Source organism: Aegilops tauschii, chromosome 5 (genome assembly GCF_002575655.3).
Source record: "Aegilops tauschii subsp. strangulata cultivar AL8/78 chromosome 5, Aet v6.0, whole genome shotgun sequence".
Taxonomy (NCBI): domain Eukaryota; kingdom Viridiplantae; phylum Streptophyta; class Magnoliopsida; order Poales; family Poaceae; genus Aegilops; species Aegilops tauschii.
The window spans coordinates 547,082,130-547,108,722 of record NC_053039.3 but is presented as its reverse complement, the minus strand read 5'-3'; the positions used below and the strand labels follow the sequence as shown (position 1 = coordinate 547,108,722).

The 26,593-nt window shown below is 49.9% G+C and overlaps 1 protein-coding gene across 1 annotated transcript; it reads right to left on the bottom strand.

The window, feature by feature from the left end:
- Positions 1-23,910: 23,910 nt before the first annotated feature.
- LOC109779844 (DIMBOA UDP-glucosyltransferase BX8) lies at positions 23,911-25,857 on the bottom strand. Its single transcript, XM_020338466.4, has 2 exons — positions 25,263-25,857; positions 23,911-25,200 (listed from the first exon to the last, which is right to left on the bottom strand). The coding sequence occupies exons 1-2, from the start codon at positions 25,822-25,824 to the stop codon at positions 24,323-24,325; spliced, it is 1,440 nt and encodes a 479-aa protein (XP_020194055.1). The 5' UTR covers positions 25,825-25,857; the 3' UTR covers positions 23,911-24,322.
- Between the last annotated feature and the right edge of the window lie 736 nt (positions 25,858-26,593).

Sequence of the window (26,593 nt, the reverse complement as noted above, 5' to 3'; positions counted from 1 at the left end):
ACTTGGTTGGCTAGGCACTTGTTGGCTACCACTTGGTTGCCTTGGCACTTGTTGGCTACCACTAGGTTGGCTAACACTTGGTTGGCTAGGCACTTGTTGGCTACCACTTGGTTGCCTTGGCACTTGTTGGCTACCACTAGGTTGGCTACCACTTGGTTGGCTTGGCACTTGTTGGCTACCACTAGGTTGGCTACCACTAGGTTGGCTACCACTTGGTTGGCTCCCTTGTGTAGCTCCATGTTGGCTTGTGCTTGCATCATTTTTCTTGGACCTTTTCCTTGGTTTCGTACATTTTCTTTTGTTGTGGCCATGACCTTTGCACTCCCCACAACGGGAGCTCTCACGAGGCTCTTGGAATTGGTCGTTGCCCGCTTCGCGGCGCCCACCATGGCCCCATCCGTCCATGTCGCCTCTAAGACGCTTTGTCTTACGTCTACCCCGTTTAACAACCTTCAACTCCGAATCCGGCCATAGTTGAACTTCATGATACTCCGGCCATTGTGATTGGTCAAAGTATGGGTGAAAGCGGGGAGCCCATGTTTTCTTGACCGTCATGATTGAGAACTCCGACTCCCTCACGGTGCGTGGGTGATTGATGTCCACATTCCTAACGCGGCCGGCGGCATACAAATGTGAGCATGGGAGATGAAGCAACAATGGCCTCCCGCAAGTGCAATCACATTGTGTTAACGACACCTTGAAAGCCCGACCTCCATGTTGCCGGCCATCGTTTGTGGTTCCTCCTGGCTCTTTCACTTCGTACTTCCACTCTTCATTGTCATATAATATAGCTTCTTCTGAGTCCGCCTTCCGTGATTGAAATAGCAACCATTCATCAACTTTGGGTGGGAACTTGTACTTGTACTTCCGTGGGTTCTCACCCGCTATCTGTGCATCGGTTTCCATCGAGTACTTTACAAAGTACGCATTCATCTTGTCAAATGTGTATTGAACTATTGCCGTCACGGGTAATCCACGTGCACCTTTGAGCACCCTATTGAAGCATTCGGCCATATTGCTTGTCATTTGACCGTATCTCCGGCCATCTTCATCAAAAGCACGTGCCCACTTGTTCCGGTATTGAATGTGCCTATTGAGAAACTCTTGACCCCCGGGATCAAGTTTTTTGTGTGCGAGCAATTTGTTGTACAAAGTGGCGAAGCGCTTATCGGAGAAAGCGAGACAACAATCTTGAAGATCATCGGCCAACTCCTTAAGGCCACATGCCCTATAGAAGTTCGAACAAAAGTGCCTCATGCACCAGCGATGGTGCAACGGAGCATGCCCGGGAATGTCAATCTCCACGGCATTAAGAATTCCTTGATTCCGATCCGATATGACACAAATTTCCCTTTGAGCGGGTAACACCTTCGTCCTCAAAAGATGCAGAAACCACTCCCAGTTGTCATTGTTTTCCACCTCAACCAAAGCAAATGCCAATGGCAACACCCGGTTATTGGCATCACTTGCTATCGCAACCAACAAGGTGCCCTTGTATTGTCCGGTCAAGAACGTGCCATCAATTGCGATGACCGGCCTACAATGTTCGAAAGCCCTCACACATTGCTCGAACGCCCAAAAAGCACGGCCAAATACTCTGACTTTCCTTCCTTCATGAACCGTTGTTTGGTGCCCATGAGGCTCGACCACATGAACCATGCCCGGGTTTGTCGCGGCCATGGCTAACAACAACCTAGGGATTCGGTTGTATGCTTCCTCCCATGTACCATACAACATCTTAAATGCGGCTTACTTCGCCTTCCATGCCTTGCCGTATTTCACCTTGTAATGAAAGATGGCTTTCACAAGGTCAATGACATGTTGGACGCTCATTGTTGGAAGTGTGGATATTGAGTTGGAGAGCCTGTAAGCGATGAACTCAGACGTGAGTTGTTTGTGGTCTTCGGACACAATCTTGCCATCCACCCTTTTGCCTTGGCACATGTGAGTTGGCACACAACTCACTACATGCCAAGTAGGACCTCCTTTCCATGGTCTTGCACGCACAATCCACGGACAACCGCCACGGCGTCTTGCCACTCCTTGTTGGACCTCCTTTCCACGACCTCTACCACCACCACGGCCTCTTGTAAGTCCAAGTTGGACCTCCTTTTCATCTTCACATGCACATGCAACCGTGTAGCCCACATTGACGTCCGAGTGCACCACCTTGTGTTGACGATAATGCGTAATCGAGTAGTTGTCGAGCCACATCTTCAAATCCAACAAGCTATCGAACTTAGAACCTTTAGCAATCCGGTTCTTGTCGTCTACCAAATCACGGTGAGAGCTTGGCCTAACCCCAATAGGTACACATTGGCCACCATCTACCACGGCTTCATCAGCGAGACTAACATCCTTGAACAATGTAGTCCGATGATCCCGACCAAATACCTTCTCGAAAGCTTCGGCCTCCTTCACCGTGAACCCCTCCGCATCAACTTGTTCATCGGGACCATCGTCATCCGAGTCCGATGCATATGCACGGGAAAAAGGGATGGAATGGTCCATTTTCTCTTGCAAATGATATTTGTCGAGATCACCCACATTGTTGTCATGGAGATCAACTTCATTGTCATCGTCCACATACTCATCATTGTCCTCTTGCAAAGATTCATCTTGGTTGTTTCTATACGGGCTCAATGTTGGCCTCACTTCTTGGGTCAAAAGAGGTTCAACAATTTCATCTCGCTTCAAGGATGGGGGGCTACTAGCAACCGAAGGGGAGGGGTTCCGGTTCAAGTCCAAATGCAAACTTGAATCAACCTTCTTCGTTGCAAATAACTCAAGAGCCTTGCCTAGTGATTCGGCCACCGTCTCCTTGTATGCAACCCAACGTTGCTCCGAGTTTACACGCATTGTCTTCCAACGGATGTGCATTCCAAAACCAACATTATGCCTTCCCTCCAACTCACTGATATCACTAGGGTCCATCCAATTCAAATCTTTCCTAACTTGTTGCAAGAGCTCCGCATAGCTAGGACTACTATCAAACACCATGTCAAACTCATCCGGGTCCGGTTCTTTATTGCCTTTCAAAAAGGCGTCTTTGTCCCCATGATGAACAAACACACATGTTCTTTCCATCCCTATAAGCATTCAAAGAACATAAGGTAACATTGCTTCCATGAGTAGTAATCCATGGATTAACACCGAATACAAACCCTAATATATATATATGAAACAACAACCCTAACCATAACCCTAACCCTAACCATAACCCTAGCCCTAAACCTAACCCTAGCACCAACATAAGAACACCCATAAGAATAACCCTAGCATACTAACAAAGCCTAATCATAGAAATTGGCAAACAAACATCTCACATCTCCATGCAAATCTCTAGATCCAAACAAAACTAGGGTTTCCCCAAACTACCAACAAATGAGCAATGGGAGAACTTTACTTCGATCAAAACAAGGGGATCGGAGATTATTACCTTGAGGGAGAGTTTGACTTCGAAATCCACGGACAAATTCTTCAAATTTGCAAGATTTGGAAGAAGATTTGAGAGGGGGGAGAGTGGGAGAGGGGGCAAAGCTCGGGGAGAGAGTGAGAGAGTGTGTGGTGGGGGGGAGGGGGGCCCAACCAAGTGGCTGGATAAGTCACAGTGCAGCGCCTAGCCGCTAGGCGCTGCACATTACACGTGTAGCGCCTAGCCGCTAGGCGCTGCACATTACATGTGTGGCGCCTAGCTCGGAGGCGTTGCACTGCTGGGTGCGGGCCCATGGGCTGCCACGGTGGACAGAGGTGCAACGCCCCGGAGCTAGGCGCTGCACCGTAGGGTGTGGCGCCGGCGTGGCGGGCGCTACACAAAAGGGTAGTTTCGCACCCAGTTCATTCTACGAATTTATTTCGTTTCCGGGTCAAAATTGTCAAATTTGCCCGCACTCGACCGAGCCAGCCACCGAGACCGAGGTGATGTTGGGCAATGATGACGATGACGGCCGTGGCCCGTGGGAAAGCGAGCGAGCGCCGCTGGGGGACGCAACGTACCATGCAATGCACTGGCGTGTCGCCGAGGCCGAGGCCTGCTCCGCTCTGCTCTGCTCTGGATATTCCCCTTTGTCCGAGGCCTGCCGCTGCCGGGGAGTATATTTTATTTTTTCACGCCTCTTTTCACGGCATGATGTGGCTACTGTAGAGGCTATGATGTTGGACGGCTCGTGATCTGGATCTGGCTAGCTCTGCTGTTGGATCGAAAGATCTGATTCTTCCGCTCCGCTCGTGCATCCTAGGAACTAGGAACTTGATCTGTGATGTATGGCGCACGGATCCCGCACGCTGCATACTTGCAACAAGCTAGCTACTGCTGTCAGTGTTCTTTCTTTCTTTCTTTCTAGCGGCGCCACCGCCGCACGACGGGCTAGTCGTCCCTAGCCCATGTTTAGGCTCGCAGCCGCACATCTGCTCACCCGCAAAACCCCGCTTCAACAACATAGAAAGAAAACTTCCATGAAAAAAGGAAGATTGAAATGAAACAAAACATTTTTTTACCAAATCATTGGCTTCATTAAAAAGTTACTAACTCGTCGTTCCCGCGATTAAGATTTACTCCCTCCGTCCCATAATATAAGAGCGTTTTTTACACTAGGGTAGTGTCAAACATCATGGAAGTACAAAGAACATGAGAAGTGACAGAAATTACATTAATGTTGAAGGCGTGCTGTCGTCTTCGCCCATCCCTCACGAAGACAATCAAAACTTATTGTAGTAGATAGTCAGTAAATTGTCGTGCTAAGAGCAACTCCAATGGGCCGACCCAAACGGACGGCGATTTTGTCCGTTTGGGTCGGCCAGGCGGACACGGACGTCAGCTTCCGACCCGACCCATTTTGACGGCGCTAGAAAAAAAAGAACGCATGCATATTAAAAAAAATTAATTAAACATTAAAGCCGGCCACGAAGGCCGGCGAGAGTCCACGCCTTCACATTTGCATTTAAGAAAAATAAAAACAACCTAAACTACGAGGCGGCGCGTTGCCCTAGGCATCGTCCTCGGGGTCCGTGAGGTCGATGAGCGTTGGTGCCGGACCGGCCTAGGGGAACGCCGTGTTCCAGAGCGCGTTCATGTGGGCGCGGGCAGTGCCGGCGGGGGCAGTGCCGCCACGGGCTGTACCGCCGCCTGGGTTGCCGCGCCGGCGTCAGCAGCGCCCACCGGCGTCGCACCTCCTTCGCGTGAGCCCTAGCCGACCGCGGCGCCGCCGGCACTGGGATCCTATTCGGATCCAGATGCAAGTCGTGCGGCAGGGTGGCGTCGGGGTACGGGAGAGGCACGCGGTGCTGCCAGTGCCACTCAGCCTGGTGCACTGGCACGTGCACGCGCTGCCTCTGCCGGCGAGGCGCCGCCGCCGGCGGAGGCGGGAGGAACTGCGAGGGAAAAGGGATGGCGGGGGCCTTCCCCTTGGCCTTCCTGCTACTTGCGCTGGAGAAGAGCCCCATCTCGCTGTGGTGGTGGTGGCTAGGGTTTGCCGGCGACGGGGGAGCAGAGCTTGCTAGATATGGATGGCGAGTTTGGATGAGGACGGCCCCGCCGCACGGTCGGCTTAAAAAAGGACGACCGCCGTCGCTGACGTGTGGACCCGTGGTCATAAATTAAGCTGACCGCGTGGGCAGCGGGTAGTTGGACTGCCGCCAGGTGGGGACGCGGCGGACACCGAGAAGGCGCGCGTGGCGTCCGTTCCGCGTCCGCGCTGACGCATTTGGGGCACAAATTTGGGCCGGAAATACGTCGGTGCGGACGCGAAGCGGACGTGATTTGGGTTTGGATCGGCGTGTTGGGCCGCCACTTTTGTCCGCGTCGACCCAAACGGACGTAGGCGGACGAAATTGGTCACCCTTTTGAAGTTGCTCTAAGACCCCAAATAACTAGCACACCGTACCAAAACAACAACTATCGCCGATGAAGATAGTATCTGAAGGGTAAGGTATGGAATAGGATTGAAGGCTGAAAGGAAAAATTACTATCTAAAGTGGCAACAGAGATCTTGATTAAAGCAACAGCACAAAACCATCCCTGTCTATTTTATGACATGCTTTGCTATCACAAAATCTGTGTGTGATGAGCTCAGCTCAATGGTTAGTAGATTCTGGTGGAGTCAGATGGATAAAGAGAATAAAGTTCACTGGACATCACGCAAGAAATTATCAAAACCAAAGAAAGACATTGGCATGTGTTTTAGGGACTCGTATTCCTTTAATTTGGCTATTCTTGCTAGACAGGCAGGGCGCCTATTACAATTTCCCTGTTCACTATGTGCTCAGGTTCTTTGAGCCAAAATCATCTAGGAGTAGTATACTGGAAGTAAGGCTTAAAAATGCTATCTCTTATGCATGGTGTAGCATTCTTAAAGATATAGAACTGCTTAAAAAGGGTATAATATGGAAAGTAGGAGACGGAAACAATATCAATATCTGGTCTGATCCCTGGCTGCCTCATGAAATTACAAGGGAGGTAACTTCAGGGATACATATCAATATCTGGTCTGATCACCTAGTTACTAAGGTCATGGACTAAGGGGTGTCAACCAAGTCGGCCTATAGTCCTCGGGCTAGGTCTGTAGGCCTCATTCTTCATCAGATGGACTTCAAAATCTACACGCCTGGACGTGATCAAGATTGCAACTACCAAAGATTTGACGTATACTCCAAGACATCTCCTATCGCCTCCAAGCGTGCCCCTGGATACCGATCATGTAACCCTAGATGCCCAATCTGACGTGTATATAAGCCAAAGGGTGTAGCCCGTAGAGGGGACCTCAACACAATTACATTCGCCTAGCCCTAGAGTTAGGTTTCTCCTTAGATCTCGAAGTAGATCAAGCTTGTACTCGATACATCATCATCAATAAAACAAGAGCATGACGTAGGATTTCACCTCCATAGAGAGGGCCCGGACCTGGGTAAACATCGTCTCATTTGTTCCCATTACCATTGATCCGAGATCCATAGCTAGGGACCCCCTGCCCCGGGATCTGCCGGTTTTACCATTGACATTGATGCTTTCATTGAGAGTTCTGTTGTTGGATCGACGAAAAGATCGATGGCTCATCTGCCGATTAACCGTGGCACCGGCTGCGAGGCGCCCCCGGCCAGCTTTTCGTATTCGGAAGCATGATCTTTTGCTCCGCCTCCGCGTGCCATCTGGCTCCCGTTGACAATTATGCCCCAGGTCACATCATGACGTTTGGAGGCCTGGAATACACTGCGATTCCCGGGGTGAGCTCATTCTTTCAGGATGGAGTCCAGGCTGGATCGATGGCTTATCAAACATCGGGGCGACCCCGAAACCGTTCTCTTTCAAGGACCTCGGGTTAGATCCTCTGGCACTGCAAGACCACGCGGGGAACCAAATATACCTGTCTCAGGCGATCTCGTCTCGGCATCAAGCCCTGATGTTGGTCCGCCCCCAACCTCGGACACTACCTCGGGTTTAGAACCGACTCTAGTGCCAGATCCGGAATCGATTCCTGACCCTCATCATACTAAGAACGCGCCAGGCTATTCGCCAGGCGTACTTCAAGTTATCCCGGCTTATAGTGAGGCAATGAACCCCGAGGAATTATCTCAACTAAACGAAATACCCGATCGCATCCAGAGCTTATCAATCTCGGACGGTCAGACCTCGGTTTATGACAAGATCGGACTTAAAGCCGACGATCAGGAAATTTACGTCCCACCCGCCACCCACCTAGTCGCCATGGTCGATGATTTAACTGACGTGTTGGACTACGAGGAGGCTACCGACATGGATGAAGATGTCGACGGTCCTCCAGAAACCACCACGCCGTTAGTCAACACCGACAAGTGGACTGCAACATCTACTTATGATGTATACATGGTAGATACTCCTAAGAACTCGTCAAGACGTCGGCGAAGGCGCCGGAGAGGTACGAACGGGGACCCCAGCGGGCACGTCGCCGCCGCTACCAACAACGGCGCGACATCCGATGAGGCCGACAATCTGGAGGAGGATTTTCAAGCCTCCCCAGGGCAGCAAAACGGTCCCGCGGGAATCCCCGAGGACGAAGACCCTGATGACCTCTTTGAAGGGGCTGATGACAACTACTTACCTTTGTCCGAGGAGGACGAGAGCCTAGGTACCGAAGACTTTATAGTCCCTGAGGACCCCTTTGAGCAAGAACGGTTCCGACGTCGCCTTGTGGCCACCTCTAGGAGGATGAACTGGAAGCAGCAACTGCTGCAGGCCAACCAAGACGCACTGAATGAAAAGTAGGCCGAAATACTCTCGGCCGAGCAAGATCTCGAGGAGCGGCGCTGCAGCGCGCCCAAATCTTACCCACGCAAGCGTCTGCTACCTGAGTTCGATGAAGAAGTAACCGACGACGTGCCTTTGACACGCGGACGGGCTGATCAACCTGACCGGCCCCTAGAGGGCGCGATAGGCCAACAAGGGAGGATTTTTAGACCCAGACAACGCCGCGCCGTCACGGCAAGGACCCTGTTGATTACTTTGAGCCTTAGGACGCTCGACGCCAGATAGAGGCAAACCGGGTGCCACCTCGGTCCATCTACGGATCAAGGAGGTGTGTGCCAGCTCGGCTCGACGGCTACGATGCCTGGTTCGACAGGAACGGCCGAGTTCGGGATCAAGCTTATACATGGATATCTCCCGATGTCCGGCGGGACACTGCTCGGTTTCGAGGCCTCGCTCACCCGATCTGTTTTACAGACAAGGTGATGGAACATCAGTTCCCTCACGGGTTTAAACACATCAACATAGAGTTGTACAATGGCACGACTGATCTAGCTGTGTGGACCGAGGATCTCCTTCTCCGTATCCACATGGCCAATGGAGAGGACCTCCATACTATCAAATACTTGCCGCTCAAGTTAAAGGGGCCGGCCATGCATTAGCTGAATAGCCTGCCTCCTCATTCCATCGGGAGCTGGGAAGCGCTCCAGGATGCCTTCAAGGCATATTTTCAGGGCATTTATGTCCGACCTCCCGACGCCGACGAGCTCAGCCATGTCATTCAGCAACCTGGCAAGTTAGCTCGGAAATTCTGGAATCGATTCCTGACAAAAGAGAACTAGATTATCGACTGTCCCGACGCCGATGCCATTGCAGCATTCAAACAGAACATCCGAGATGAATGGCTCACCCGATAGCTCGGGCATAACACCCCTACAAAATTCCCTATAATGGTACAAATCTTTGATCCAAAGAGGTAAATCCTTCCGTGCACGCGTCCGTGGCCAGTCGACACCCAGACCGAAGAGCAGCTGTCCAGCTCATATCCCTCCCCCTTTGCACGCTCGATCGATCAACCAGCCAAAGCCCTCGCATGCAACGCACAAAACCAACCAAACCTACAATAATCCACAACCTGTCCCTTGCGCAGCTAGAAAGCGACAGATTCTCCCGTGTTTAACTATGTTAAAACTTGTAGCATAGCGGAAAAGCCAAAAGGTTAGATGCTTCCTGGCCGGATTGGACTTAACAAAGTCGACGTCCCATGGATTAGTGTCACGTACACGAGGGACAGAGGCGGGGCGGACGACGGTGAAAGGTGGTGGCGCGTCGCCGCCCGGGGGGGCACGGCGGCAGCGCAACGTGTGCGCCCTCGCCCCCCGCGCCCACACGCTGTCGCCCCGCCTCCGCTTTCCGAGCTGGAAATGCCAGCCGTCTCCGTCGCCAGCATCGGCCAGCGGTCGACCGTCGTCCGGTGCGTACTCGTACGTGCGTGCGCGCCGTCGCTGTTCGCCCCTGGCTCGAGGAGGGTCAGCGTACAGGGTCGGTGGTTACACACCACTGATGATAGGCTTTTTGCTTTGGAGCCGTGCGCGCGTGTGGCGTGTTGATTATTGTTCGTCAGAATAGCTCGGGCGCGTAGATTGGTCAGGGCATTTCCAACCCTGACCCCAAATTTTCTTCCGTATCCGTTCGCGGAATGAGGAACTAGTCCACGGACGCATATGCGGAAGCCGGCCATCCAACTGTATTCGTATACATTTCAAATCGAATTTAAACAGACCGGATGAAGTTCATGCAAATAAAATGAAATTCACTTCAGTTTGAACATAATTTACATAAAAAGATCTTTACCAGAAACTATAACCCAAACCCTATACCGGACGACCACCTTATAGGCGTCGCCGCCCTGCCATGCCGCATCGCCGTCCATGCCGGCGCCGCCGCCGTTGTCGTAGTTGTCATCCCTCCAGCGGCAGAAGGGCGCCGGAGGGCCGCGACAACCTTGTCTGGCGGCTGCCTGCCGTTCGCGGAGGAGCCGCTTCGCCTTCTGGTACTCGGTGCGAAGGGCCGCCGCGGCCCATGCCGACGACGCCCGCGTAGCTTTAACGGCGGCTTGACCCTGTCAACGTTGGCGGAGGAGTCACTAAGCGACCACTCATCGCCTATCTTGGCAAGCTCGCCGTCAAGGCGGCGGCGGCGCCTGGCGGCCGTCTTCGTGGTGGTGACGGAGCTATTGTGGGCCCATGCGGCGGCGATGTCTGGGTCATTGCGGACCCATAACAGCGCCACGTCGGACTTGGCGAACGCAGAGCGGGGGGTAGTGTTGCACCGGTCATACCACGCCTGCTGCCACACTGCACGGTCCTCCTCGGAGGCGATGGTCCTCGAGCTCGAGGGACCGTCGACATCGCCGCCTCTGAGGTAGTGGAGGACCCGGCCTCGCGCCTTCGTGATCTTCGGCGGCGGCTGCTCCTTGACGGGGTGGTGGTTGGGGCGGGGCGGCGATGCGTGCTCGTCCTTGACGTGGCTTTTGACATGGACGATGCGGTAGCGCGGGGGTGACGTCTTCACCTCCTTGACACGACGCCTGATCTGGACGCCGCGGTTGCGCGGGAACGATGTCGGTTCCTCCTTCAACCGTTGGAGTGCGGACTCTGGCTTGCGCTTCACGCGCTGGCGCAGCAGGGATGGTGGCTCCTCCCTGACTCAAGCCGGCGATGGTGGTGCCGAGCCCGTGTGACGAAGGGAACGCCCAGTTATGATGTTCATCTGACGAACGAGCGGCCTCCGTGAGGAGGCGGGGTCGCCCCTCCAACTTTTGTTGCAGCGTCTGGTCTCGCTGGAGGAGACGATGATCTCCCCTTGCCGGAGGAGCTGGCCGTCATGGATGCCGAGGGGCCCGGAGAGCGAGGGGGGTGGTGCCAAGATCCGCCCGATGAAGAACTGCAACCGCCAGCGCCTGTCGGTGCGGAGAACTACGACTCTGGCATCGTCGCAGGAGTTTTTGGGGTTCGGGGAGGTGGAGGGGCTCAGAGAGGAGGAGGTGTGGGTGTGCATTGCCGGCGAGCGGCTTAAATAGCCCGGCAACGGCCAGGCGAAGGCGCGGTCAGCCCGCTTCAATGTGGCGCATCGGCCAGTGTTGGTTTCTCGAGACGTGACGTCTGCACTGAAGTTACAACGCCCTAGATGTCCCGTCCATCAGCGCCGCCCTCATGTCCAGTCATGTCGTGCGGCATCAATGCCGGCCGTTGCATGCTCTGTGCCTATATGAATGCGGCTTGGCAAGCGACGAGGGCGTTCAATGAAAACCGCACGAGAGGTGGGGTTTTTGGTGGGCGAGTTTAGTCAGACGCAGGCATGGCAGTGGTCCAGAAACCCGTAAAACCCAATTTGTCCCCGGTTTAAAATAAAAATAAACACGTTCGAACCGGCCAGCGGATCGATATAAGCCCGTTTGAATGGCAAATAACATAAAACAACATGGATATTCACTCCAGTGCCGTATGTGTCCAATGCACTAGTATGAAATAACGGAGGCGGTGATGTCGATGTGTCGCTGAACCACTTGAACAAGCTGTACAGGACAAGTGTAATCTGCTCTGTACTCGATAGAAGTTCCCTATTTAAAGGTAATCCACTTCTGAGCCCACGCAGCTGCACCCGCCCTGATAAAAATCAAAACAAGTACTAAAAGAATAAAAAAAATCTAAATGTTTTGTGTGTACATGTTTTGATGCGTGAGGTCCGCTTCAATTTTCAAATTATTTGGACATCTGAGCAGCTCTTAGAAAAAAAAAACAAATCCGGGATCTGTAAAAATGTTTACTGTTCACGCACTGTTCTGACCCGATTTTTTTTCTGAGAGCTGCTCAGATGTCCAAATGATCTAAAAATTGAAGTGAACCTCACGCATCAAATTATCTACCAGACAAAAAAATTGTAGAATTTTTAAAAAAATTCTACTGTTTGTTTTGATTTTTTTTCTAACCAGGTGCAGATGAGTTTGGACACCGAAACACCGCACTCCCTATTTAACCTAATCTTTTTTGACGTGGCTATTTAACAAAAAGGTTGTATCAGAGGATCCTTTTCCGACAGTTTTTAGGGGAGAGCTGCCACGCCCGTGTATGCAGGAAGAAAGGAAGAAGAAACCGGATAGTGAACTGTAGCATTTCCAAACGGGTTGGAATTGCATCGTTTTTTTTAGAACATGGAATGCATTGCTGGACAGGCGTCCATTCAACAAGCCCATTACGGTCCATGTCCAGAAGCCTATGCGAGGAACAGAGCAACCGAGACGGGCCGCAGATGCTATTTTTCGTCCGTTGCATGCCCTAATCGTTTCGCATAAAGCGCGAAAGTGTAGCTGCGCGCAAGTTTTTTTCTTCTTCTTTCTGCCGTGTTTTAATCAATTTTTTTACTGCCTCCGAACTAAAATTAGTGTCGTGGTTTTAGTAAACCACGTACTAAAACCACGACACTTGTTTTGGATCGGAGGAACTACTCTATTGCATCGGGTTTTTTCGGCCTTTTTCCTGTTTTTTCTCTTTGCTCTTTCTTTTCCCTTTTTTCCTTTGATATTCCTTGTTTCTTTCTTCGGTTTTCACTGATTTTCTTCCTTTTTTTCTTCTCTCTTCTTTTTAATGCATTTCTATTTTCTTCATATGCATTGTGCATTTTTGTATACATTATTATATACATTAAAAAAATTAGAATACATGATCAAATTTTTTTTAATATGTGTTTCGAACATTTTTTTGAATGTGCATTAAAAAATTAAATACATGTTGAAGTATTTTTTGAATGATACATTTTTTTAAGAAAACCACACGAGAACTTTGAACATTATATGATTTTTTAGAATGTCACAACTATATTTTGGAAACACAATAACATTTTTTTGAAATGGCATGTACATTTTTTTAATTACGTGAACATTTTTGAAATGTCACATTTGAATGGTACAAACATTTTCCAAAAGTTGAGCAAATATTTTTTTTACACTGCATGGATTTTTGAAAATATGCGGTCAACACTTAGAAATAAACTATATTTTGTAATATATGTATTTGGTATTTTTCAAAATACAAACAAATGTTTAAAAACAAGTGTGTGGCATTACTATGACGTCAGCATCATGAAACGACATGCCTACTGGTCGGCCCACTACCGGCTTCCTTTAGGTGAGTCGAGCTACTGTCTCGCGCTTAGCGAGACATAGCCGTGCCTGTGATGGGCTGGTCTTGTTGCGTGTACCGGATGAACTTGGGCTCTTGGCCCTCCCCTTAAAAAAGATGTTCTTGACCCCTCAGAGAAAAAAATACTATATGATCTAGCCTTGTTCAAAAATGCTAAATGAATTGAAGACCTTATGTCGTAAGGCGTAAAGAGTAGTGACAGTAAATCCTAGTCTTTGAAGGCGGGGAAGCTCCATCTTCTAGCTCGCGTTTTCGTCGGTTCTCCTCGTTATTGTGGCCACTCTGGCACCTCGAATTGGTGGAACCGTGGATCAATGTGAGAGATTAGTCCAAGGGATCCAAAAACGCGGGAATAAAAAAAGGATATGGTTCCAATGTCACGCTCACTTGAATACTATAAGATTTTTGCTTGTTTGATTGTATCAAAGAAAAACCAAGGGATTCTTTCCAGGAGTTTTGAGTAGATGAATATTCCTGTGTAATGTAGTACAAATGAAACATTTGGTACTCTTTTTACATAGGATTCAATCTTATGAATCAAACAACCAATATAGGAAAAACTCCTAAGGATTCCAATCTATTAAAATGCCTATAGAATTCCTTTGAATCAAAGTGGCCCTAATAGTTTTATATGTCAATGGTTGTGGCATGTTGACAATTAAGGCCATGTCACAGAAAATACAAGTCCAACGGCTATCTCCATCATGGTGTGATTATCAAGACCGCCGCGATACACATCGAGGAGCATGTGGTGTTGTCTCCTTCCTAGTGTGATAGTCTCCTTGGTCGTCGAGGTTATCGGCCGACGCTTCATCTTGTCATGGTGACGGCAAGTGTGAGGTCAAATTTGGTTTTATCAGTGGTTCGTCTATTATTATTATTATTATTATTATTATTATTATTATTATTATTATTATTATTATTATTATTATTATTATTTCATGATTTTGTGTTCCTGATCTTCTTTCACGATATTACGACACCAAAGCCATTGTTCGGCAGCCTGCCTTGCAAGGGATGCGCCCCTAGCCATAGTGTGTTTGACATTCTTAGGTTCTCATTTATTGGGGGTGGACGGCTCCTGCGGCTTTTCAGAATCTGTGAGATTAGTTCAGCTTATTGCATGTTTGGTCGTACGTGACTTTTTTTACGTAGAAAGGCTCGAGGAACAGCCACGATACAAAATATAACGGTAGAGACAATGCATCAAAGAATTTTGATGTAACTTTTGATTGTATCATAACTCTTCCGTGTGTAATTCGGTTTCTCTGATATGATGTCATTTGTTTAATGAATGAATAAAGTCGGGTTATTTTAAAGAGAAAAGACTTTAGTTCGTCCAAAGACTAGTCCGCCAGAACATATGGTAGCATTTCGTGCGTACCAGCTAACTTAAACTGACGTGTCTCAAAAAAAAGAGTCAGGAATCAACCTATGGTCAAATCGTTAGCAAGGTGGTTGTATCTCTATCCCATTAGGATCAAACTCCAGATTTGACATCTGCGAGTCTCGGAAAGATGGGATATTCTTTCGTTGAGAGCCGGCGTTTTCATCGATATCGAGGTTTATGTGGTGTCTTTGCCGTTCATTTATAGGAGTGAATGTATGCGCATGTAAATGAACATCTCTGTTTATACTGTATTTTTTTTAAAACATCGTGATTATTTATTTATTTTGAACACAACGGGGTGATTAATCTGGCACCCAGTAGAAAAGCGAAAAAAGAGGAAGATGCACTCATCTTGATTATCCTTGATCTGATATTCCTTAAGAAAAAGCTAAAGGTGACAGTGCGGAGGGTGCGTATTTACGACGCGCATGTGACTGCGATGTATGCACTCTGCACTCGCGCCGTCAATGCGTGCACGCAATGTGACCACCTCAATCAGTTGCAGGAGACGTCATTACTCGTTAGCCCGTTCATCTTTCTTTAAACGTCGTTGCTGGCTCGTTGCAGACTGGCGAATTAACGCTCATTGAACGGTCGCCCTCGCCGGTCGCGTGCTCCGCCAACATAAAAGCATCTACAGTCATACACCTTAAACCCACAAATTGTTTGGACGGACAACCCGGTCACGGACCGGTCATAAAAAAAATGCGACACAGTCAAGTATCTTAAACGAGCCTCAAATATCTGGACTGACTGACAACTCTCATATGCAGCCCAAATATGGCGTCCGGGCGCGTCCATCATGTCAGACCCGACAACCCTATCCCACCATAATTTGCATCAAATCCATCATACCCTTTCCTCCTCCTTCCGCCTTCTTTCTACCTTTCCCGCATCCGTGCCCTCGCCGTCCGCCACCCTTGCTCCCCAACCTCATTGCCCGTCCCGATCCGCCGCTCGAGATGTTGTCCAGCCCGTCTCCGACCGCCACGACAGAGGTTGTGTCCGCCTCGTTCGTGGTCGTCCCGTCCTCTGCTTCGCTATGCAAGCCGAAGAACATCACCTGGAGGAACCGGCGATGTCGTCAGCGAATGAAGGAAGCGGCGGCGGCACAGGGAGCGGATGCGAACATGGACGAGCGGTTGTCCCCCCCCCCAGAACCCCGCACCCCATCGATCCGTCAGCCACGTGGGTTGCACCGTCGGACCAGGTTGGTACAGAGGAGGATCTGACGGCTGGTTGGGGCATTTCGGAGAGCTTGCTGCCCACGCAGATGCCGCGGTGGACGTATGTCACTCGCCGCAGCTTGTTCGGGTGCGAATAAGCACGGGCACTGGCGGCGCCCAGGCTGCCCACGACCTGTTCGATGGAATGACAGAACAAGAGTCAGTATGTTCTTGTTGCTCCTGTTCGATCAACTTTGCATATGACATGTTCAGTGTTTTGCATAGGATGCTAGTTCATTTCAAACATGATGAATGCTTACAAACCACGATCATTTAGGATGTGTTCCCGTCGGGACTCGGGCATGATCAATGACAATCAAGGTCCGACCCAATGGTACGAATTGGGGCATCCAACTTGCATTGCGTTTGAAGTTGGGACAATATCTGACTCAAATCCGAGCAAGAATAAGAAGAAGAGAAAGATGACGAAGGCAAGAGGTCCGGCATTCTTAACTTTTGAGGATATGTTGTTGGTCAAAGCTTGGTTGGCCACAACAATGGATTGAATATGCGGCATCGAGCAGAAGGGAAACAAGCATTGGGAGAATATTTGAAAGGAATATCACGAACAAAGGAATATGTTGAGCCACATCCTATCATCACCAATCGAAATGTGGCATCTCTGTCAACTCACGTAAGCTACTTCATCTTGTCATCATTTCCGTATGCTTGGTTGTTTCGCATTCTCGTGCTCATACATATGTTGTTTGCTAGACATCGATGGCGGCCACTTTGTATCATGAAACAGAGAGGAAGCCACTTGCTTTTAGCCATTGTTGGATCATATTGAATGGCAAGCCAAAGTGGACACAACTTGTGGCTGATCTCAAGGCTGGAGAAAAGAGGAATAATGGCTCAGGCTCCCACCAATCAATTGGGTTGGACGATGAAGAGGAAGACAATTGGGTTGGACGATGAAGAGGAAGATATTGTCGTCGAGAATGAAAGAGTCATCGTGCCAAAGGATAACCAACAAGTCATGGGAAACAAAGTGGGAGAAGGTAAGGGCCTCCAGTGATGCCGCGGCTACAAAAATGTCCTCCACATGGACGGACATTTTTTTGGCGAGGAAGAACAAGAAAGAGGAGAGGTACAAGCTCACGTTGGACGCGGAAAAGGAGATGATGGATTGGAACCGGAAGAGGGCGTAGAAGAAGTTGAAAATTGAGAGGGAGAAGATCGAGTTGGAGAAGCAAGAGACGGCGATCAAATGAGAGCTCGAGAAGGCCAATATATTTGGAGAGTTTAAGCTTGAGAAGGAGAGGTTGCAACTCGCACGGGACGCGAAGGATGTGAAGATCATATTGGCGGACGAAACCCTCTTGGATGAGCATGCAAATAAGTGGCTTGCGGGGAAAAAGAAGAAGAAGGAGATCAATAAGCGTAGGGAGTACGGGGCACTACGACAAGGATGCAGGTGGAGCAGGATGCAAGGATGGCCTCGGAGTAGGCGGCATGAATGGCGTCCGACAAGTGACCCGGCCTGCAAGCGAGGCATCTGTCACGCTCGAATATTGATTTTATTTTGGCATGTTCGAATTGTTAAACTATGATTTGATTTGCTTTATTCGAACGGTTAAATTCAAACAATTCATACGCATTTTTTTAACATCTTCACAGACACAAGCGCTCGTATACACGCACATACACTCATCCCTATAAACGCACACACGCACACCCTACCTTTATGAGCACCTCCGAAAGGCTGAGTCGGCATATTATCTTGAGATTTACGAGGTCATCGTAGGCGACTCGTCGTCGACGGGAACGTCTCCTCCCACTAAATATGCATTACCGGAAATCTTGAAATAAATTCAGAAATAAATGCGAGCATCAGGATTTAAACCCTGATGAGCTGAAATACCATAGTCCCTCTACTCATACGACCACAAGCTAGTTCACAATTCATACGCATTTGAGATGTGTAAATATGCGACGGTCCATATGAGTGGCCGTCCGGCGCGGACGCGTACGTACGCGCCTACTACGTACAGATCGGTGAGCGGCCTGGCCGTGTGGACCTCGCACCTCGGTCCATGGAGCATCAGGCGTGAGGTCGATCGAGTGATCAATATCGCTGTGTCATTCAGTCAAGTCGGTCGGCTGGTCAGTCAGGGTCACCCCACTAGCGTGACCTAATTAAAGTCACCAATCTCGGCTTTTGTCCTTTCCTCAACTAGTTATGGGCGATCTTTCCCGTTTGTGGGATACGACTAGGTCCGCCGTAAATGGCCCGTCGAATTTGAATCGTATTTTCGGCTTTGGTGCAGAATCCACTTGCAACGGCGTGTCTCCCTCCCGCCATGACTCCACATAACTCAGATTGTCACATTCTTTATCAAATACTCTGTACTCTGTTTCCTTTATCAAGTGTTTTCTTTCTTTTTTCTTTTTTATTTTAGAAAAGAAGCAAGACTCTTGTCTCTGCATCCGGACAATGCATGCAGCCACTTTATTAATTACTCACACAAGACCTTACAAAAAATACAACAGTAAGTCTGAATCCACCGTCTAAGCAACTTCTGTCGCTACTCCTATCCAATTGATAAAGGGATGCTGATAGTTCGGGCCTAATACCATAGACATCACAGCCAAGCCTAACATCTAAGACCTGAGCCCCCAACCAAGCCACTTGCCGGGTATGAGGCACGCTCCGGTCCGGCACGCTCTTAGAGGCCGCCGCCGCCAACGGTCACCACTCCAACTTCAGAACTTTACTGACGCATCATCCTTGCCCGGTCTAGCTGCCATCGACGCCACCACATACCTGCGCGCGAACCGCTGAGCACGTCGCGGTCGCCGTCGGTACACCTCAGCACCATGCCGCCAAGTACCACCAGCCGACACAGCTTGAAGTCTCTGGAAGATCTGTCGTGCGTAGCACTGCCGACCAGGCATGACAAAACGTAGCACCTCTCGTCCAGGCATGACTTGACATCTCCACCGTAGCTCCGTACAAGACGAAGCCGCTCCACCTTCTACCTCTGACTTCCAGCGCTGCTCCACAAACGATGCTCCCAAGAGAGAAACGACACCGACATGCCGACATTGTCCGATCTGGAAAATCAGATCTTGGGGTTTCCCCCGGAGCAGCACGAGTAGGTCGACAGTAGTTACACGATGATGCCTTGATCAAGGTAACGACGCAGAATGCCGCCATCACCTGCCGTCGGTCCGATTTTCACCGGCAACTCTGTCTTCCCAACTCGCAGCCGGGACTAGATGATGGATCTCGAGATCTGATCACCCAGACTCTGGCCGGCCACCTCCGACGGAGAAGATGACCTCCACCGCTGGTTGCACCGACCTGATTAGATCTGACCGGAGGTGCCGCCAAGCAGTCCACCAGGCCTCGACGCCGCTGCCGATCCAAAGCCGGATGACGCGCCGCCACAGCATAGACCGCCCGATGCGAGGCAGGAGTGGCCTCTGCCACCGTCGCCGCAGCCGCCGCCATCGCCGCCGCTTCGCTAGATCAGCCGCACCTCCACGCGCATAGGGGGCCCGCACCGTCCCTGAGACACGGGAAGGAGAACAGCCCCGCCACCGCCGTCGACCACCGGGCGCAGGCCGGCGGCGTCCTTCGACAGCGGCGGGAGGAAGGGAGGGAGGGAGATCGGCCTCGGCGGCGGCTAGGGTTAGAGTACCACCTGTGTCGCCCGAGCGGGGGGTGACGCGGGGGTCAGGAGCCTTCCCTGGCTAGTATCTTGTTCAGACTATGGCTTGAACTAGGTATCAACGGTTCTTTCTTTGAGGACGTGTTTGATTGCCCGCATGATACTATTCAGAGTACTTATCAAGTGTTGCATATATGCTCTGGAGGGAGAAGATTCGATTGTTTGCTTATTTGCATGCTTGGTTATGCCTGCATGATACGAACCTCAAAGTAACCCAGCAACAGCAAGGCTCTGAAGGAACGGCCGAGTTGTCCGTATTCTCGGATGCATGCCCGTTGTAGTGCAATTTACACCAGGGGGAGGATGTAGGTTGAGTTTTTGCAGAGAAGCAAACATGATGAAGAATATGACCCAAAGCCTACATTACCTTAAACATGCTACACTGCCCGGGCTTCGAGGAAACACAAAAAGGGTGCAGGAAACCAAAAGCAGCATGTAATTTGCTTGCATACATGAGAGAGTGATTCTTCGACCTTTACGTGCAAACAGACGTATGGAAGTAAACTTCCATGAAACTCTACACAGCTTAACAAGTGGTTTCAATATAATCTTTCATCTGGTTCAACTGTCCCTCCACGTCTACCCAAAATTACTACTCCCTCTCTAAATTTAGATCACATGCCAAGTAGCCAATTGTGACAGTCCATCTCTAGGCAGCTACTACTCACTCTGCGGAAATTTAAGTGGACATAGACTTTTAGGTCTTCGGTTTGATTAGCGAAAATATGTTGTACAAACATATTCGTAGATTCGTCTCGATGAAGTATTTTAAATATATATTCTTAATGGCATATATTATGTATGTTTTTCTAATTAAATTGACAAGCTAAGTTTCCATGGCAGACTTATATTCCCATATAGAGGTAGTAGGTCGACTCAAACTGAGCTTGCTCGCCTTCTTACTACGAGAGATTAGTCTAGTTTGCGTAAACGTGACACCTCTCAACCCTATCTACATCCAAAGACTTGACCGTGTGATATACGTATGTGCAACGTGTATGTTTGCAATTATTCACTTCATTACGTTATGCACAAGTGCTATTATTTAAAAAAATTACATGCAAAGAGACATATAGAAGTAGATGACCATGAAAAATTCACATGCCATGACAAATAGATTGTGGATCAGAAAGTCTCAATCTTTTATATAGCTCGGAAGTGGCTCGAGATTAGTCAAAATTATTGCATGCTTAGGATAAGCCAACTGCACAACTCGATCTCTAGATCCTAGGGTATACCCACATAGCCATGCGCTAGGCAACAAGGGTCATAGCGACGTGTTCCTTCATTGAAGGTGACTACAATAGCACTGATTGGCACAATAGCTTTTATAGCTATGAGTTTGTAGTAGCGGATCTAGTTGGGGTGCTATGGGTGCGATGACACCCCCTCTAAAGTGTGATCTACTCCCTTTGTCCCAGAATATAAGAACGTTTTTTACACTATGCTAGTGTTAAAAACGTTCTTATATTTTGAGACGGATGGAGTAATTCTTAATACTTAACACTAATCACACAAGTATTTAATGCTATTGAGGAGTAGTATTTGCTAGGATTAAGATGATATTTAAATCAAATTGCACTATTTGGCGCCTCAGTGCTACGATTTTAGGTCCGCCACTATGAGGTTTCATCGTGGCGTGCCTCTAACTTGACCCCCCCCCCCCCCCCCCCGCCCCCTCTGATAATAGTGTCAAAAATGCTCTTATATTATAGGATGGACAGAGGGATACATCTTAAATATTTGTGACACCCCTATTTCACACACGATGAGGTATATGGCGAGTTGTCATTTTCTTTCTACTAGTAGGTCTGCTGCCTTGGTCTACCTATAAGTCAAGTTGTGCTCACTGCCCAGTTTAGCTCACTTGAAAGCAAGTATAATAGAGCTGAGTCAGTGGGCTATAAGGAATAAACTACTATATTTCCGCTTAGTTGGAGGAAAAAGAAGAGGAGAGAGAAGGTAAGCGGGCTCTTCGTGAAGAGTCAGCTCTAGCACGTGCTCCTAGGCACTTTGTGAGAATGAAAGGTGGGCCACATAATAAAAAAGTAGTACATTCTTTTGATGTACTATTATACATGTTGGCTATAAGATGGGCTGTAGATGACATGGCACTGGCTTATAGCCAGCAGGTGGCTACACTATTAACCATGCTCTGAACTTGACTCGTTTGGATGTGGGCCAAGTCTCTAGAAGTACATATATTTCTAAAAAAAAGACCAGAAGACTTGACCTCGTGTATGCAATCATGCATGTACAGAGCCTATCGGCTCGAAGTCGGAGGTACTATAGCCACTACGGACCAGCTAGCTAGGGTTTGACGTGTTCGAAGCCCTCATCCGAACGGCACCACCATCCCGTGGCCTCGCCGGGTACGGCACGCTGTATATGCAGACACGATCACGTCATTCTGGAACTCCCGACCGCGTGCGTGAGCTGAGCATCACGCTGCGCGCGATATATATTGCAAATATGGAGGCGGGCTTTTGCTGGTTTCGTTGGCGTACGTATGCACCAGGAAGTTAAGGATAAGATCATGATCCCTGCGATGAGAAAGGGATAAGATCATGATCGCACGTTGGGTATGGCCGGTCCTGGTTGTGCATGCATGCGTGACGCATCTCAGTTCCAAGTTCTTGCCAACTTTCTTTCAACACAGTACAATCATACATGCCCACAGACATGCACATACACTTAACTTGAGGTCTTGAGGATGAACTTGTATAAAAATATCCTTCCATGCCATGGGCAGTAGCTAATCCTGTTTTTAGTTGGCAATAGCTAATTCTTACGGCCCCTTTGGAGTAAGAAATTTCACAGGGTTGAGATTTCACGTGCATTGAAATCCCACGAGAATTTTGTTGTTTGTTTGCTTCACGGGAAAACCAAGGGACTATTTTATGATGTTTGAGCGGGTGTAATATTTTTATAAAATGTTTTGTAAAAGGATCCTTATGGAAAGAGGCGACACCCAGGCGACTAGGGTTTCCCCTCCTCACATCGCCGCCACCTCCGGTCTGCCCCACCTCCGATGGCCTTTGCGTCTTGGAGGTACGGAGGACCACGGCCCCTTCCTGGCGGAAGGGACCCCGGTCTTGTTCTTGTTTGGTTCAGCATGTCGGTTGGGGTTGTGTGGCGGCAACGATGTCACCTAGTAGGAATATTGTCTCCCACGTCCGATCCCCGTTTCGATGGTGCGTCTAGAGTCATCGGAGGGCATGTGGTGGTCGGAGGGCATGTGGAGGTGTGTCCGTTGGATCCCATAGGATTCGATTGGTGCTGGTCTTCATTGGATATTTTTGGATCCAGTCTTCGTTTGTCCTCAGTCTTGTGTCCACATGTTCGATTCTTCCTACCCGCACTTCTCTTCATCGGCGACAGGTTTTATCCTAGAGTGTTCGTCCTGTGGGGCACTAGGATGATGACTTCCCGACTGTGTACTACAATAAATTTTTCCCGGCTCCAGCGAGGAAGTGGCGATGATAGCGGCAGTCTTTGTCTCGCTCCAGTGTTGTAGTTGCCACTAGGTGTTCTAAGGACATGGTGTAATTTTTGTTATTTCGCATGTTCCTTGTACTGTCATGACAGACGATGAATAGATCGAAAGTTTTCTCGCGAAAATACGGATCGTTACAAAAAAAATCTACACGGTCCAGTCATATGAGTCAAACAACTGACATGGTAGCTAATTTGGATTGGAGGGAGTATGAAACTCCTTTGAGCAAAATAAATAAATAAATTTAAGAGTCATCTTACCCGCAATTTTTTAAAATTCAACATGTGATTTTTCTTGAGAAGGTATGACTAGTTGTTTTCAAAGTAACGGAATATCCTCAGACAGGCAAATATTCACAATCTTTAAATTTTGTACTGGGAATATGCCTACTTTATCCTAAAATAATTTCAAGTGAAAAAAAATCCAGTCTGAAATTTCGATACTGATATTCCGGTACTCCTCAAAATGGCCAAAATTTTGAACGGGCTGCCGACTAGCATGAAGTCTTAGCATTAAGCATCATGAATAGCCTACAAAATCATGCTATTATATATAGGAAGTGTGGATCATGCTTGACAGCACAAAACACAGAAATACCCAATGTTTGAATTGACTGCCATCTAGTAGTCTATGAAGTCTTAGCACATGTATCACGAGTCTTCTCAACATGTATCACGAGTACTATATATAATTATATATAGGAAGTTTGAATCATGCATGACAACAGCACAAGATTATGCCAGAATGGCGTCAACCATACGAATATGAGGACACATACAAATAACCTCATCAACTTGTTCGTCCCATACCTAACTTATACAAACACAAATGCGTAATTTTCTTGTAATCTACACAACCAAAGGCAAGACTGACTTATAAACACCCCTCCGCAATGAAATATAAGAACGTTTAGATCATTTAGTGATATATAAGAGCGTTTAGACCATCACGTTGTGTTTAGATCATTCATGTTTATAGATCACTAAATGATCTAACGCTCTTATATTTCTTTACATAGGAGTACTTAATTAACCGAGATTCGAACTGACACACAGTGAAAAACGACATAAAATAGCACGAGAGGCACATTAATGAGGTAAACGCGTACGGCCACGACCTACAGTGCCAGCATGTGATCGATCAGCTTACCGATGGCGAGGCCCGACGAGCCGGCCTCGCCGGTGCACTCCTTCGCCGCCTTCTTCAGCTCGCCGGCCCTGGCCCGCATCTCCGCTCCCTCGCTCCCTGTGACGAGCCGCCTGATGGCGGCCTCCACGCCGCCCCTCTCGAGCGCGCCGGCGACCTCGAAGCCCACCCTCCACACGTGCTCCACGTACCTGGCGTTCCCCATCTGGTCGCCGAAGTGCGGGCGGCAAAGCATCGGCACCCCCTCGCAAACGCTCTCCGTCGTCGAGTTCCAGCCCCCGTGCGTCCAGAACCCGGCCACGGCCGCGTGCCGGAGCACCTCCTCCTGCGGCGCCCACTCCACCACCATCCCGCGCCCGCGTGTCGCCTCCTCGAACCCATCCGGCAGCCGTGTCAGCCCGTCCGCGGCGACCAGGCCCGGCCGGACCACCCAGAGGAACGGCACGCCGCTGCCGGCGATGCCCCAGGCCGTCTCCACCAGGTCCCTGGCCGACATGCATGCCAGGCTGCCGAAGCTCACGTACAGTACCGACGCCGCCGGCCGCGCATCTAGCCACTTCAGGCACCTCCGGTCCTGCCGCAGCAGGCTGCTCTCGGCTGCGGCGGCGGGCGAGAACAGGTGGAGCGGGCCGATGTCGAACACCGGCATATCGAGGTCACGCCGGAGCTTCACCAGCTCCCGCCGCTCCAGCGCGTCAAAAGTGTTGAGGATGATGCCGGAGGACGCTTTCACGGCTTCCACGACGCGCTCCAGCAGCTTGCACGTCAGGTCGTGGCGCTTGCCGAGCTGCATCAGGTCGCGCACCCGGTACGGCGGCAGCTCGCTCACCTCCGTCTCCAGCTCCGATTCTGCAACAAACCAGGGTCAATCGATCGATCCTAGAGATATTCGTGGGAATTATGCTACGTGCCTTGCACAGGGAGGTAGCCTCTCTTGATGAGGAGAGGGTAGGCGACGAAGCACGAGAGGCAGGCGGCGCTGCCAGTGCGGAGGACGAGGGTGCGCACGGAGAGCTTCGTGGCCACCTCCACCATGGACAGCAGGTGAGTGTCGACGATGATGCACGCCACGGCATCCCCGGAGTACTCTTCCAGGACGGCGGCTAGGCGGTCACGGAAGGGCGCCTCGCATGCGGCGTTGAGCGCGAGGATGTGGGAGACGACGTCCTCGATAGCGACGGGTGCTGGGCCGGACATGCCGTCGGGGATGGGGACGAAGCGGTACTCTGGGTGGCGGGATGGATCCGGGGCGTTGAAGTGGGTGTGGAAAACGGTGACGGCGAAGCCGCGGCCGTGGAGGATGCCGGCTAGCCGGAACATCGGGTTGATGTGACCCTGGTACGCCAGTGGGAACAGCAGCACGTGGCGACGGCGACCGGCGACGGCGCTGCCCCCCAACGCCATGGTTGGCGCCGGCCAGTACGGCGATGACGTCACGGGAGCATGGTTTTTGCTGGGTGCAGGACTCAGCATTGGCAAAGCTCAGGTGGCACTGGTAGTGTGGTACCTGCTGTTATATATTCAAAACTGCCTTGCGTACGATATTTTTCCCATACGATTTTGTACGACAAGACACAGGCCCGTTCCCAACGTTTGGGCCCACTACACTAGAACAGTCTGCTCGTACGCAAAATCGTATGAAGTTTGATCGTACGTATAGCAGCGCTCTTATATATTCAACCTTTCGGTCAATCTGAGTGGGCCGTTGGATCTTAATCCAACGGTTGCCCCGCCTTCTTCAACCTTCCATCCACCCCACGATTCTTGTCCATCTTCTTCCCGACTCCCATGCCAGAACAACCGGCCTAACAGCCCCCCACCCCCACGCAGCGAGAGGCACAGTTTTTTTTCTCGGGCCTGTGTATCAAACTATGCACACAATCATTTTTATTATGTTATTTAGCATAGTCTGGCAAAATAAATACAAAAATCAATCCAAAGCCACCTTTCTGGCGATCTATGTCGTTACACCAATAAGGTTTATGATGTGCCCTGACTGCATCAACGCACATCATCTAATTCGGTGGCCTCACGAAGCCGCCCTACAGCGAGCCGAGAGCACCAACCGATCTAGCTGACCCACAGCGCGCGCCACATGCGCACGCTCTAGGATCTGCCACCACCATCTTCCACTGTCCAATCTTCAAGAGGGATCGTCGCATTGACCTTGCCAGACCCAACTACCAACTACCATCGACATCATCATGGCGTCAGACAACACCACCAGCCAGCGCGTCCATCA